The sequence below is a fragment of the Macrotis lagotis genome, chromosome 1 (assembly GCF_037893015.1).
Source record: "Macrotis lagotis isolate mMagLag1 chromosome 1, bilby.v1.9.chrom.fasta, whole genome shotgun sequence".
NCBI lineage: Eukaryota > Metazoa > Chordata > Mammalia > Peramelemorphia > Peramelidae > Macrotis > Macrotis lagotis.
The window spans coordinates 847420294-847435281 of NC_133658.1; the positions used below are offsets into that span (position 1 = coordinate 847420294).

At 34.8% G+C, this 14988-nt stretch overlaps 1 protein-coding gene across 8 annotated transcripts in view; it reads left to right on the forward strand.

Moving 5' to 3' along the window:
* The window catches only part of ZMYM4 (zinc finger MYM-type containing 4), a 139760-nt gene that overhangs the window by 45198 nt on the left and 79574 nt on the right, over positions 1-14988 (forward strand). For 4 of the 8 annotated variants that reach the window (XM_074217506.1, XM_074217505.1, XM_074217503.1 and 1 more), the window contains exons 3-5: positions 3319-3843; positions 8645-8709; positions 9077-9247. In XM_074217506.1, coding sequence (XP_074073607.1) covers positions 3319-3843; positions 8645-8709; positions 9077-9247 — 761 coding nt within the window. Of the gene's footprint in view, positions 1-3318; positions 3844-6052; positions 6131-7342; positions 7411-8644; positions 8710-9076; positions 9248-14988 lie in introns of those variants that run through there. The other 4 variants (XM_074217508.1, XM_074217509.1, XM_074217510.1 and 1 more) reach the window with 4 other exon arrangements.

Here is a 14988-nt window from a genome sequence, read left to right on the forward strand (position 1 = left end):
AGTTTAAATATTGCTGGTGACATTTTTGTCATTTACCTGCTCACTGTTCTTGGTTGTCTATAAAAAATAATACTTGGACTATGTTATTCATTGTGGTTGTAAAGAAAGCATGGTGCAGATTTTTATAGGATTTGTAATTATGAGTTGTTATGACTAAAGAGGAAGGCCAGAAAAATTGTGATTTGCCCAAGATCACATATTGCTCTGGTTCTTTTTTTTTTTTTTGGTAATGATTTCTTGTTAATTATAAAAAAATAGGGTTTTTCCTTCTAACGTGTTATTAGAGTAAGTTTGGGTTTTCATTTAGTATAACTACAAAGTTGAACTGTCTTTGAGAGACATTATAACATTTTAGTTCTGGAGTAGAAGGAACCTCAGAGGCTGTTTGTGTAGAAACTGAATATATAAGAGATGAATCTAAATTCAAAATATAGATAAATTGAGGATGCTGGATTTGATAATCCCTAAGGTCCTCAACCTGGGGATATTCCAGAGATCCTGCTTCCTGCCTTATCAAAGATATAAGGTGGTAGGAGGTAAAGAGGGTAACAGGATTTGCAGAAAGAGTTAACATTTTTCTTCTGGACCCAAAACAGTGGTTATTATACAAAATGGCCTTGAAATAATACCTAATATTTACTTAATGCTTTAATGGTTGCAAAACATTTTATCAATGTTTTCTAGAGTAATCCTCATAACAGTCCTAGGAGACAAATGCTTTTATTATCCCTATTTTATGTTGAGGTAGAGAGAGGGGAAGTGATTCTTGTAGCTCCTAGTTGTGACAGGAATAGTATATGTAGGGGAGATTAAGAAAAGGAAGTGGAATTCTTGGAGTAGAAGTCTAGGAAGAATTGAAGGAATTAGTAACTGAATATGGAATGAAGTGTGAGTTAAAGATATTTGAAGTTTTGAGACCAGTAGAACAATTGTTATTAGTAAGAGAAATAGTAGATTTGTGAGATACAAATTTTGGTCCAATATAAAATATTTGGTTTTAAACTAGCTCCATTTCAATAACAATAGGTTGGCTTTCCTCATCTCTCTCACTCCACTCCACTCTTCAATATAGCAGCTCATGAAGACCATCACAATAAATGACTGAAGTGTTGTGGTATGCTTTGGTTCAAGGAATACCTTCACACCTGAAATTAATTTCTCATTTCCAGGTGAATCCCCTTTAGAGAATAGCATTCTGTACTTATATGTTACTTTTGTGCATCGCTATTATGGTAGATTTTTGTTCTTTGTGTTATTACAGTGGAAAACATCAGCCTGGAAATTAAACACTAGAGTAGAGGCAACTAGATTGCTCAGTGGTTAGAACATTGAGCTTGGAGTCAGGAAGACTTGTTCAAATTTGACTTCAGATTCTGACAAGCTAGGTGACCTGAGTAAGTCACTTAATCTCAGTTTGCCTTAAGCCATGGGAGAAGGAAATGGCAAACTGCTTTAGTGTCTTTGCCAAGAAAACCTCATGGACAGTATAGTCCACAGGAACATAAAAGAGTCGGAAACAACTAAATAACAGCAATGGGGTCTAGTAGCACTTTAGTGACAGCTAGCTATGAAATCTTGGGCAAGTCACTCTGAACCTTCTGATTACTTATCTGAAAATGAGAGAGCTAGACAAAATGACTTCTAAGGTTCCTCTAACTTTCATTTCTTTTGAGTCAAAGAATTATTTAGCTTTCCTAAACATCTCTCCCTTAGAGAACCGAGAATAGATACTGGGTAAAATAGAGCTTCATATGTGAAATCATGTCACTTTGAAGGAGTGAAGATTTGAATATGATGGTGGGAACAAGGGGAAATGATCAATAAACATTTGGAAATAGAAATAGAGCCCTGGCAAAAGATATGGTCTGGAGCTTTAGATTTGAGAATTAAACATATGAAATTTGTAGTAGAAGGAATAAGAATTAATTAGTTCAGCTCTGAAAGTGAGCTTTATGATTAAAACTGTGCAATAAGACTTTTGGGATATTGTATATATACTGTAGGAAAAAATTAAAAACTCTTAGATCTGTATAAGCTTTGACTGCATTCAGAATGAAATCCTTTTCAAGAACATTACCCCACCCCATATCTCTTGAATTTCCTGATAATAAAAACCAGGAAATTTTGTTCAAGAATTTTCTATACCAGGGTGGCTGGGTGGTGAAGATAAAGCACCGCCTTGGAGTTAGGAATACCTGGGTTCAAATCCGGTTTCAGACACTTAATTACCTAGCTGTGTGGCCTTGGGCAAGCCACTTAACCTTAAGCCTTGCAAAAACCTAAAAAAAAAAAATTTTTTTTTCTATTCCTTTATTAGCTGCCATGATTTCCAAATAATTTTCTTTGATGCTTTGTTTTTTAGTACTTGGCATTTAGAGTTGTAAAAAATAGAAGTATTCCTTTTTATTTGTTAAAAATGAAGTACACATGAAAGATATGAAATGTAAAGATCAGTTGATGTTTGAAGCAGTTAATTTATTTAAACAGTACTTGATTCTTTTTTTTATTAAAGATATTATTTGAGTTTTACAATTTTCCCCCCAATCTTACTTCCTTCCCCCCACCCCCCCCACCCCGCCACGGAAAGCAATCTATCAGTCTTTACTTTATTTCCATGTTGTACCTTGATCCAAATTGAGTGTGATGAGAGAGAAATCATATCCTTAAGGAAGAGATAACAATAAACAGTACTTAATTCTAGAAAATACGACTTCCTATTTTCATTGTATAGTTATTAAGTAAATTAATGTTTTTAATTAGATACTTTACTTAGATAAAGTGTTAGATTTCTTTTATTAAATGGAAGCAAAATGAAATGTTTTTTTTAGTTTTATGAGATAGCAGACACTGCACAAATCAGGATATGTTACAGACAGTTGTGATGATAATTGTGAGAATTAAACATTTATATTTGTTAATTTAGGCTACATAATGTATTTATTGTCCTTATGTTTAATTTTTGTTTTAAAGTACATTTATTTGTAAAATCTTGGAAAGAACAACATGAACTATTTATTGGAAGGACATTTGGAGTAACTTCTATTTCTCTCTCTACCAGTAGCTCTCTTTGAAACCTTAGAGAAGTTAAGATTTTCTAATCTGTGAAATTATATATTAATATGTACCATATCTATCTCAAAAGGTTGATAAGACTTAAATGAGGTAATATATTAAATGCTTTTAATGTTAAAGTGCACATAATTTGGTGAATCTGTTGTAGAATGAAATAATACTTTTCTTTGACTGTTTGAGTGTCAATATAAATGATGTCTACATTAATATTACAAAATTTTTCTAAGCAATTTTTTACTTTTTAAGGTGATGTTATCATGGATACAGAAATGTCTGAAGACATGGACCAGAACTTAACTCCTACTCTTGAAAGCATGTCTTATGGAATGCCGAATCAAGCAGGATCTGAAAATTCATTGCTCGACGAAGATGATTATTTTTTGAACTCTGGGGATCTTGCAGGGATTCCAGTTGTTGCTAGTGACAATGAGGATGAAGGAGATTTTAGTACAAAGGACAATCTCACATCTGCAATTCATGCTGCTGATAGTCTGGAAGTAGATCGAAGAGTAACACAGCATGAATCAGACAGTGAAAAAGAAATCCATATTCAAAATAAAGTTAAAAAGGACTTTCCTAAACAGTTTGATCAGGGTTCTGTATTTAAATCCATTCGGAAAGATTTTAGTCTAGCAAGGGAAAACAACAAAGAGACATTTTCTGGAAAGGAGAAAAATAGAGACATACCTTATCAAGAACGTGAAAAACGATTGGATAAACCCCATAAAGAGGTGGATTCCAGGTTGAAAAGCAGTTTTTTTGATAAAACAGGTAATAGTGTAATAAAACTACAGGACAGAGAAAGCAAGAACTTCATGAAATGTTGGTTCAAATAATTGATTGTAGTTAATTCAGCAGCTGCTTGCCATGGACCTATTATGTATGAGGAACTGTTGTTCTAGGCCCTGGGGTTACACAGGGGGAAAACAAGCCATAAACCTTTGAGAGCTTAAGTCTAATGAAATAAGACCAGTAAGTATTAGAATGTGATTAAATCCAAAGGGAAAGTTGAGACAAATTGAATTTTGAGGAAGAAAGCAATGACTTTCAATTGGATAGATGGATGGGTTGTAGAATACTTCAGTTGTCTCAGTTATGACTTAAAGAAAAGGGGAAGAATTTCATGAGGTACAGGTGGATGAAGTACAAGAGAGATACCATGTTCAGAAGTACAGCTGGGATGAGAATGATTTCTAGGGAGAGTGGTGAGTTGGGCTCTGACATATGGAGATCATTATGACTATCAATATATAAAGAAGACAGATTGTAGACCTACCTTGAATGCTAGGAAAAAACAATTTTAGTATTGTTTTTGGTACCCTACTTTTTCTGGGGAACCAGTGAAGTTTTTAACTAGAGTAATAATATCAAAATAGCATATTAGGGACATTATCTGTTCATTACTGTTAAGGTGTCATTTGAGAGGGAAATGACTGGAAATTTTGGGGAGCAATTTCTAGGGAACTAGTGTTTGGGTAGATTTGAGAAGACAATTTTTTTCGTGTCCTTTTATTGGGGGGAGGGCTCAGCATAGGTGAGGAGGCAGTCATGTTTAAATAGCTTGCTTAGGGTCACAGTACATTATAAGACTGTTTGAACTTAGCTAGCTTCCCCTAAGGCACTGTTTCTTTTTATCTTTGATTTTATTTATTGGGGCTTGAGTGACTTACCCAATGTCACACAGCTAGACAATTATTAGGTATCTAAGGATCTGGTGTGAACTCAGGTCCTCCTGACTCCAGGGCCACTGGGCCACCTAGGTGCTCCTGAGGCACTGCTTCTTAATCCTTTTTTGTGGACCTCTTTGGTTTTCTCTTTCAGAATAATAATTTTAAATGTATAAGATAAAATATATAGAATTGCAAAGGAGTCAAATTTTCTTGAAAAACAATTATCAAAATATTTTTCTTCACATTTGTAAACTCCCTGAAATATAACCATAGATTCCTTTGGCATCCTTGGTGGGGGTTCCTAGAAAGAGGAACACTGAGATTTTTACTGTCCAAAGTAGCCTAGACTAGACTCTCTTTAATGGGGATAGTTGGAATTTACTTTTGTGAAGTAAAATCCACAGGTAAATAACAGTGAAGGGATTAAAGAGTCAGAGGTAATCCTGAAGAGTCAAAGATAACTGCCCAAAGGTGCTTAATGACTTGAAAGACAGTGTTGCTCTGGGATAGAGGTCGAAAAGTTGAGAAAACCAATTTCTTGAGAAAAAGTGATGAATTAGTTTGAGATGTTGAGTCATGCAAATGAAGATAATCTAGCCCAAGCATAGATTTGCAGGACAGATGTTATAGTGGGTTATATTTGTAGGTAAACTCAAAAGATGACAGTTGAACTCATGGGAATGAATGAGATAGCCTGGATAGGAATGAAATAGGCTAAGGGTCAAACCTAGGGGTGGGAGAGGGTGGAGTTCACATGATAGCAAAAGGAGAATGAGGAGCAGGTAAAGGTTGCAGAAGTCAAGGAGAATGGGGAAGTGGGGTGGGAAGGTGGCTCTTGGATTTAAGAGGCTGCATGGATTGTGCAATGGAAAGGTCCTGGATTTGGACTGGGAATACTTGGCTTTTGAGAAAGTCAACCATTCTAGACCTCAGTTTTGTCATTTGTTAAATGAAGGAGTTTTCTAGGTGACTTAAGGTCCTTTCTTATTTAAAAATATGTTATTAGTGATCTTGAAGAAAGAAGTTAGTTGAATGTGAGCTAGTGTGAGTCTAAAGATTGAGGAATTTCATTCATCAGTGAGGAGGTAGAGATGATAAGTATAGGATACTCTTAGAAGGTGAATAGCAAAAGAAGAGAGAGAGAAGACAACATAAAAGAATGAAGAAGAGTTTATTTCAGACTTGAGCAAGTTTATAAGGAAAAGAGGAAGGATCTAGTAGGGAGATGAATGGTAAAGATACATGTGAGAGATCTTTGGACCAAGCTGCTTTTTTTTTTCCCTTTCTTTTTTAATGGCCATTGGTCATAGGAAATTGGAGTGAGGCAGGATGGGGCAGTGGCAGAAAGTTCACCTTGATAAAGAGGAGGGGCAGTCTCATCCTCAGAGGTAAGAGGAAGGAGGACAGGACAGATAAGTATATACTTAAATAGTGAAAACAGAAAGTTGAAGGAGTTAGTCTCCATTTCCTCACTAGAAAAAGATAGGTCAATTGAGAGTGAAAGAGACTGAGGAATATGGACCAGTCAGGGAGACTAACATAGTTTCACTATGAGTCTGGGAAATGGGATCTTAGAGAGATGAATAACAAGAGTGCTCAGTTAAGGCTACAAAGACATATTTGTAGTTAACCCAATCATTTTTCTTCAGCATTCACATGTTCTTAAGCTGAAGTTGAAATAGCCTATTGAATTTTGTGAAAGCATGCTTTTTTATTTTATTCTTGTTCTGTAATAATGGATTATGTTCTGAGGGGGTGTTTGTTGAAATCACCATTTCTTTTTCCCTCTGTTCCAGCTTTGCATAGAAGGGTAGATAATCCCAAATTATTTGTTGCATTTTGTTTGGCCATTAAAACATGAAGCTTGGTTGAACTTCATTGGTTATAAACCTTTTAAAAACTTTTCTTCTATTTAGAGAAGTCCCATCTATTAATAATTAGTGGCCAGACATATTTTCAAGTTGACTGTGTACAGACATTAATAAATTAATTCTAGGTTTTCACTGCTTTGTGGGAGGGAAATGAAAATAAGACCTAAAACAAATTTTATATATATATTTATTTATATATATATATATATATATATATATATATATATATATATATATATGCTATAGCTAATGATGAAATTATAATGAATGATGTCTTACCAAATTATTTAATTAGAATATTATTTCCACCTGCCATGTTGATCAAATGACTAATAGAGATTAGAGCCAGGAATCAAATACAAAACTTGCCCTAGATGCTTTTCCGTTTTACCACATTTTTATTACTTTTAAGCCCATTAGTAAGTAATATGCTTGAAATTTTTTTATATGTATTAATTCCACAGACTGATATTTCTTAGTAAAAACATTTTTATAGACTAATATTCATGAAAAAATCATTTTGAAACTCAAAAATGAGTATCCCTCATCATAGAAGTAAAAATATGTTGATTATTGAACTGCTAATAGCTGTTTCCTGTTTATAAAGTTAGTCTTAAGCTGATTAAGATCAGTTTCATCATATTTAAAGAAATGTTCTTTGATAGGCTTCTTATTTAATCACATTACATCTTTTTCCAATATTCATCTCTAGTAATGATATTTTAACAGGACTTTGATATCCAGGAAATTATTGAAACTGGATAGCATCTGTGGAGCAGCATCCAGGAATATGAAAGGTCTGAGGATGATCTGTATTTAATTAACATCTATAAGGCATACATAGTATATTGGGTACGATATTTGGACACACCGAAAAATGTGTTTCTGGGCTTCAAAAAGCTCTTCTAAAAGAGATGACATAAAAATAAGAGATGAGAGGTTTTGGTTGGTTATGTAACTGACAGTTGGTATGGTGAAGTAAAGTTAGAACTTATTAATTCAGATGGAAATAAAACATCTGAGTTCATATTTTATAATATTAAGTTTTTATTTTAAATACATAAGAATGGTTTATAAAGTGTTAAGTAGGAGCTCTTATTAGAAGTCTTAATGAATAGATAAGGGTCATGTGTAATCATTAAAGGGAGGGAAATTAATACTCATTAATGTTTTCACATACATATTTTGTTAAATTCTTTCGTGTTTATTTTTTGTGTTGGAATCACCACATTCAGGATTAGTGGTCCGAATAAACAAGATTTTCATGGTAGGAGATGCTTTGCCTCTTGGAAGGAAAAGAAAAATTGGCAAAATTAAATTCTGTAAGAAATGAAAATACACTGAAAGAGAAGAAAAATTCCTCTCAGTGCTTTTGTCATAGGGAATTACACAGTGACAATACTGAGGCAGAGTAAATCTAGTGGAATTGGTTAACAAATTAATAAGTGCCTGTTACATATCCAGCATTGTAAATATTGGCATTGGAGATTCAGAGAAAGAAATATTAAGTGAAACATTCTCCAGTCTCAAGGAAGTTAAGAATTGGGAAAATTTAATATACATTTATTAAGAAGGTACTATATATAAGGCAATTTGCTAGGTGCTTTAGAAGGTACAAAAGATAGTCTTCTTATCTAGTAAACATGAAAGATAAGATAAAAAATTTAAGTCTAAATATAAGGTAGCAATAGTAGAATTTACTCTTCAGAAAATGAATATGTTTCAGCAGGTACAAAAATACTTTAGCAAGTGGATCAAAAAGCAGCATTCTAGAGGTGGGAAAGTATAATGAATATTCAGAGAACTAAAAGGAAAGCATTTTGACTTCAGTGGAGGGTTGGTTGGGAATTATTGAGAGATGCTTGAAAGGCAACAGCTTATAAAGGGCTTTGAATCAACTTACCTTTGGGGTTTTAGGAGACCTACTTTAGTTTGAATATCTTGCTGAAAAGGGGAGCTAATGAATTATTGTTACCCTTCCAAATCGCTTCTTACAAGAATTATATTTATATACACATTTGTTTTTTCCAGTAGCTAATCAAGTTGAGGAAACATTACATACCCAATTACCACAAACCCCAGAAACAAACTTCAGGGTAAGTTTTCAATGTGTATACAGATAGCTATCAATGTGACATAACTTTTGTCAAAAGGTTGCTGTATTCACATCTCTTCCTAACAAAATAATTGATTTAGCTTCTCAGGTCAAGTGCTGATTTCTTTTATTTGTTTGCCTATGTGTTTGGCTAAAAATATCTTGAGAGAGGTTCTTAAGAAATCTATGCTCTCATAGCTGCTCTATTTTTATTTTCTTTGTATTCAGAGTTACATGGAACCATTACTCTTAGGTGTAGGGAACTTCTTAAGCAGCCAAAGAATTAGTTATGAGATTTGCTGTGAGAAAAATTAAAGAAACTAATATTTAAATGTAAATATTCATTAATGTTTTATATTATGTTTTAGGAATCAAGCTATTCATTCCCCAGTAAAGAATCTATTGGTCCAGAACTGGGGAATTCCTTTGCACCAAATATTAGAATTAAAGAAGAACCTTTGGATGATGAATATGACAAAGCAATGGCCCCACAGCCAGGACTTCTAGACAAAATTAAAGATGAGCCTGACACTGCTCAAGTAAGTATTTCCTCCCTATTTTTTTTGTGTGTGTGTTTTTTTAATTTCACAAAATAAATTAATTCCATGAGCTAGTTTTTGGTTTTGGTTTTGAAATAACATAAAATGCTTATTTCTCTAGTTTAAGTGGGAATGGGGGGGGCGAATCAGTGTCAGACATTAAGCTCTTTACAAATTTTATCTCCTCTGAGACTCATAACAGCCTTGGGAAATAGGTGCTATTATTATCTCCATTTTACAGTTGAGACTAAGTAACTTTCCCAGAGTCATACCCCCTAGTTAAAGGTCTGAGGGAAGATTTGAACTTAGATTTTCCTGAACTGCCAACCCAATGTTCATTCGATGGTCAACACAAGTTTTCCCTGGAGGTCTAAACACTATTCATATGTTGGGAAATGAGGAAATGCAATTTTCTTTTCTCTGTGGAAAGAAGATAATATGTCTTTGTGTTTTTTCTTCATTATCATTTTTCCCCCTTTGGATTCATTTATATTTTTGTTTTCTTCATTTTTGACCCTCCTTCCCCTTTCTTTTAGAATAATACCAGTGGGCGGCTAGGTTGCGCAGTGGATAGAGCACCCTGGAGTCTGGAGTACCTGAGTTCAAATCAGACTGCAGACACTTAATTACCTAGCTGTGTGGCCTTGGGCAAGCCACTTAACCACGTTGCCTTGAAAAAAAGAAAAAAGAATAACACCATTGATTAGTACTTTTTGGTCATGATTTGTTGAATAAATCATTCTTTATTACTTAACAGAGATAGCTATTAAAAATTCTACACATTGAGTCTTAGAAAGTCCCTTAAAAAAATAAAATTTAAAGAGAATCTCCTTGTTGAAATTGAATAATAGTGGACAATATGTTCAGGTGATAGCTTTTATAACAAGATTATTCTAGTTTGGTGAGCATAAAGAGACCCAGAAGAAAATAAGATGAGAATTTAAAAATTTTTTTATTCTAACAATGACGATACCCAATAGCGGTGGGGTGTGTGTGTGTGTGTGTGTGTGTGATGATTTCATTGCTTTGATTAGGTTTTTTTGTAACTGTTCATTACCCATCTCTTTACAAGCTCTCATTCTAATTTTTAACACTATTTTCCCATAAATTATCCATAAAGTATCAATTTAGATTGGAGACTTTCCTCTTAGTTATCAGCTACCACTGAGTCTTTCCAACCTGTCATTTCTCATTATTAATATTAATAATAAGATAGTGTTTATATAACAATTTAAATTTTACAACATATTGTATATGTCATCTTATTTGATCTCATTCTCACTGGATGAATAGTCCTTTTTTGGCCAAATTCATTCTTGATAATGGCTTATGTTGTTCCCCTTGTGAAAGTTATTGTCTGTGTTCTATAGCCTGTGAGTCTTCATAATTACAAAATTTTGAATTTTTGAACAATTCTTATATTCTATAATTAACATTGCATCACTTTAACATTTGTTAAAGATCATAGATCTAGAGCTTAAAGTTACCTCAAAAACCATCCATTTCCACCCCTTCCATTTATAGATAAGTAAACTGAGATCCTGGCAAGATTAAGTGGCTTGTCTGTAATCAAACAAAAAGTGTCAGAAGCAGCATCTAAATTGCCAGCCCTCTAATTACAGAGCTGTGCTATTTGCCTTGTATAACTATGTTGCCTTTAGTATTTTTGCTGGGATGGTCACTTTCAGATCATCAAAAAATATCTAATTTCCTAAATGTATTTCAATCTGATTTCATAACCCTGATAATTGTGTTTGTAGTATTCTTGAATGAGGGTAGAGTTATATGTTTATAGACTTAATTTCTTTTTTTAATTTAAAAATTTTAATTTAATTTTTAAATTCTCCATCTCATTTTCTTTCCCAACTATAAGAAGGCAAGAAGTATGATATGCCTTATACATATGAAGTCATATAAACTATATTTCTGCAACAACCATGTTTTAGGAGGAATGAGCAAAAAAAAAAATAATGAAAAAACGGCTTTTATCTATACTTTGAATGCACTAGTTTTCTGTCTGGAGATGGGGAGGGTAGCATTTTGTATAATGAGTCCTATATTGATCACAGTAACTAAAAGACTTTCACAGTTTATTATCTTTATAATATTGTTGTTACTTATTATTCTCCTGTTTCTGCTTACTTCACTTTGCAACAGTTCATATAAATCATCCTAACTTTTTCTGAAACTAACCCCTCTATTATTTCCTATAGCACAACAGTATTACTTGATGAAACTGGTTTGAGAGACTAATTGAAGGAATATTGTTTAGTCATTTCATTTGTGACTGACCATTTGTGACCCTTGGGGTTTTCTTGGCAAAGATTAGTGTTTTGCTGTTTTATTTTCCAGCACATTTCACATGAACAACTGAGACAAACAGATTAAGTGCTCAGGATTCACCTAGCTAGTGAATATTTGACCTCAGGTTTAAATTTGGGGCTTTTTGACTCCAGGCTGCACCAAACTATCTGTTCCAGTTGAATGGCCTAATTTGAGCTATTTTTGTTTTTATATCCACTTTGTTTTGTTAATAGTTAAAATACTTTATATGCTTGAGATTTCACATACAAGACTATAGTATTTGGAGCTTCAGTTGTTATAATGCCTTTTCCAAATTAGGAACATTTGCAGAATCTTTTTTTTTTGTATCTTGCTTTGTATATATGTCATGATCTGGACTTTAACAGTTTTGATAAATCTTCCTCCTTGTCAGATATTTCATTTAACGCTTAGTGAATTTTTTGCTCATTAAGGCTATCCTGGTAGTTAATGTCTCATGGAGTTGTATAAGATTTCAGTGTATGTACAGATACCTTATTTGAAGAGATCCTTCTTGGTTGTATTTTATTTTACTTAGTTAAATTCTTTTGTGAAATCAATATATAGCAAAAATGACATGTTCTTATTAGCTCTGTATACTTGTCTACTCTAGAGCTCACTCTTTCTTTTAAAAAAAGCATAATATTAAACGAAATGTGTGATTGAACATGTAAATTCTGATTCCTGATAACTCTAAATATACTAGCATGATTAAACAATGAATTATGGTCACAAAAATTCTCATGTGATAATTACCTCATTGGCTCTTACCTGTACAGATCTTTGTTTTAGCATATCTAACTAATGGTTATCCCTTTACCTCTCCAAAACATCTATTTTATCTTAACTACAGTTCTGATTGTTAGGAAGTTATTTCTTTTTTTTTTACATTAATAAAATATTCTTGTTTACAAGTAAACAAAATACCCCTCCCCCCATGAATAGAGATAGACTTGCTTGGGCGAAAAAAAGTAAAGGGGAGAGAAAAAAAATTAAAATTTAAAAAAATAATAGTAGTAATTGTAGGTATGGCCAGGTGGTGCAATGGACGAAGCACCAGCCCTGGAACCACGAGTCCATATCCAGCCTCATAAACCCAATAATCACCCAGCCATGTGACATGCAAGCCACCCGATCCCCACTGCCCTGCAAAAACCAAAAAGAAGGGGAAAAAAAAGACCCAAAGTAAAATAAAATAGTAATAATAGTAGGGGTGGCTGGGTAGCAGACAGAGCATTGGCCCTTGAGCCAGGAGCAACTGGGTCCAAATCCGGCCCCAGACACCCAAAGATCACCCTGCTATATGGCCCCAGGCAGGCCACCCAGCCCCACTTGCCCTGCACCCTCCCCCAAATAATAATAACAAAAAATGTGCTTCAGTCTTTGTTCCAACACCAACAACTCTGTCACGGGTGGATCGCATTCTTTATGGTAAGTCCATCACAAAAGTTACTTCCATATTTTTCCAACATTGCCATTGCTGATTGCAACTCACTCCTTTCTTATTTCTCCACTACCATGTACTATATTTTCTCTCTCCTTTCACTCTGACTCTGCTGTAGGGTTGCTGAGTGGCACAGCAGACAGATCCCTGGTCCTGGGGCCAAGAAGCCCTGAGCCCCCATACCACCCCTTAGGCTCAGCATCCACCTGGTCCTATGGTCCTGGGCAGGCCTTCCAATCCCAGCCCCTTGCAATAAGTAAAAAAGAAAATGTGTTATATCTGACCACTCTCCCCCCATGGTCCATCCTCTCCTCCTTTATTCACATCCCCACCCCTTCCCCCTCCTCCCCCCTCCTTCTTACTCCAGATGTCTATACCCCATTGAGTATATTTGCTGTTTCCTCTCCTAGCCATCTCTGATGAGAGCAAAGGTTCCCTCATTCCCCCTTGCCTCCCCCCTTCCATATCATTGCAATAGCTCATTGTAATAAAAACAATCTTATTATGTGGAATATCTTGGACTATTCCCCCTCTCCTTTTTCTTTCTCCCATTCCATTTCCCCCTTTTTCCTATTGACTCCATTTTTACACCATACTTTATCTTCGAATTCAGCTTTCTCCTGTGCTTCAACTATAAAAGCTCTCTCTACCTGCTCTATTAACTGAGATGGTTCATATGAATATTATCAGTATCATTTTTCTATACATGCAGTTCATCCTCATTAAGTCCCTCATATTTCCCCTCTCTCCTCCAATCTCTGTGCTTCACCTGAGTCCTGTATCTGAAGATCAAACCTTCTGTTCAGCTCTGGCCATTCCAAAAGGAACATTTGAAATTCCCCTGGTTCACTGAAAGTCCATCTTTTTCCCTGGAAGAGGACATTCAGCCTTGCTGGGTAGTTCATTCTTGGCTGCATTTTAAGCTCTTTTGCCTTCCAGTATATTGTATTCCAAGCCCTACGAGCTTCCAATGTAGTTGCTGCTAAGTCTTGTGTGATCCTGACTGTAGCTCCATGATATTTGAATTGTGTCCTTCTGGCTGCTTGTAATATTTTCTCTTTGACTTGGGAGTTCTGGAACTTGGCTATAATATTCCTAGGGTTTGGTTTTTGGGGATCTCTTTCTCGGGGGGATCGGTGGATTCTCTCCATTTCTATTTTGCCCTCTGTTTCTAGAGTATCAGGGCAATTTTCTTGTAATAATTCTTTGAAAATGATGTCAAGGCTCTTTTCCTGATCATGACTTTCAGGTATTCCAATAATTTTTAAATTATCTTTCCTTAGTCTGTTTTCCATATCAGTTGTTTTTTTCAATGAGATATTTCACATTTTCTTCTAAGTTTTCATTTTTTTGGTTTTGAAGTATTGATTCCTGATTTCTGGCAAATTCATCAATCTCCCTGAATTCTATTCTTTGTCTGAAGGATTTGTTCTCCTCAGAGTTTTCTTATCTCTTTTTCCATCTGGCCAATTTTGCTTTTTAAAGCATTCTTCTCCTCCATAACTTTTTGAACTGTTTTATCCATTTGACCTAAGCTGTTTTTTAGCATGCTATTTTCTTCAGCATTTTTTTGGATTTCCTTGACTAAGCTGCTGACTTCATTTTCATGTTTTTCCTGCATCTCTCTCCTTTCTTTTGCCAGTTTTTCTTCCAACTCCCTCATTTGATTTTCAAAGTCTTTTTTGAGCTCTGTCATAGCCTGAGCCCAATTTCTGTTTTTCTTGGAGTCTTTAGATGCAGGAGCTTGTGCTTCCTCATCTTCAGACTGAGTATTTTGATCCTTCTTGGGCTCATTTGCAAAATACTTCTCAATGGTCTTCCTCTTGTTTCTTTGCTTGTTCATTTTCCCAGCCTAAGCCTGTTTTTTGGGGTGCTTCCTGAGCTTTTGGGACACTCCCACAAGGGTCTCAGTGTGTGAGGCTCTGTCCTCCTGCTCTGTGAATGACCATAAGCATTCCCCTCTGCCACGGGGCTG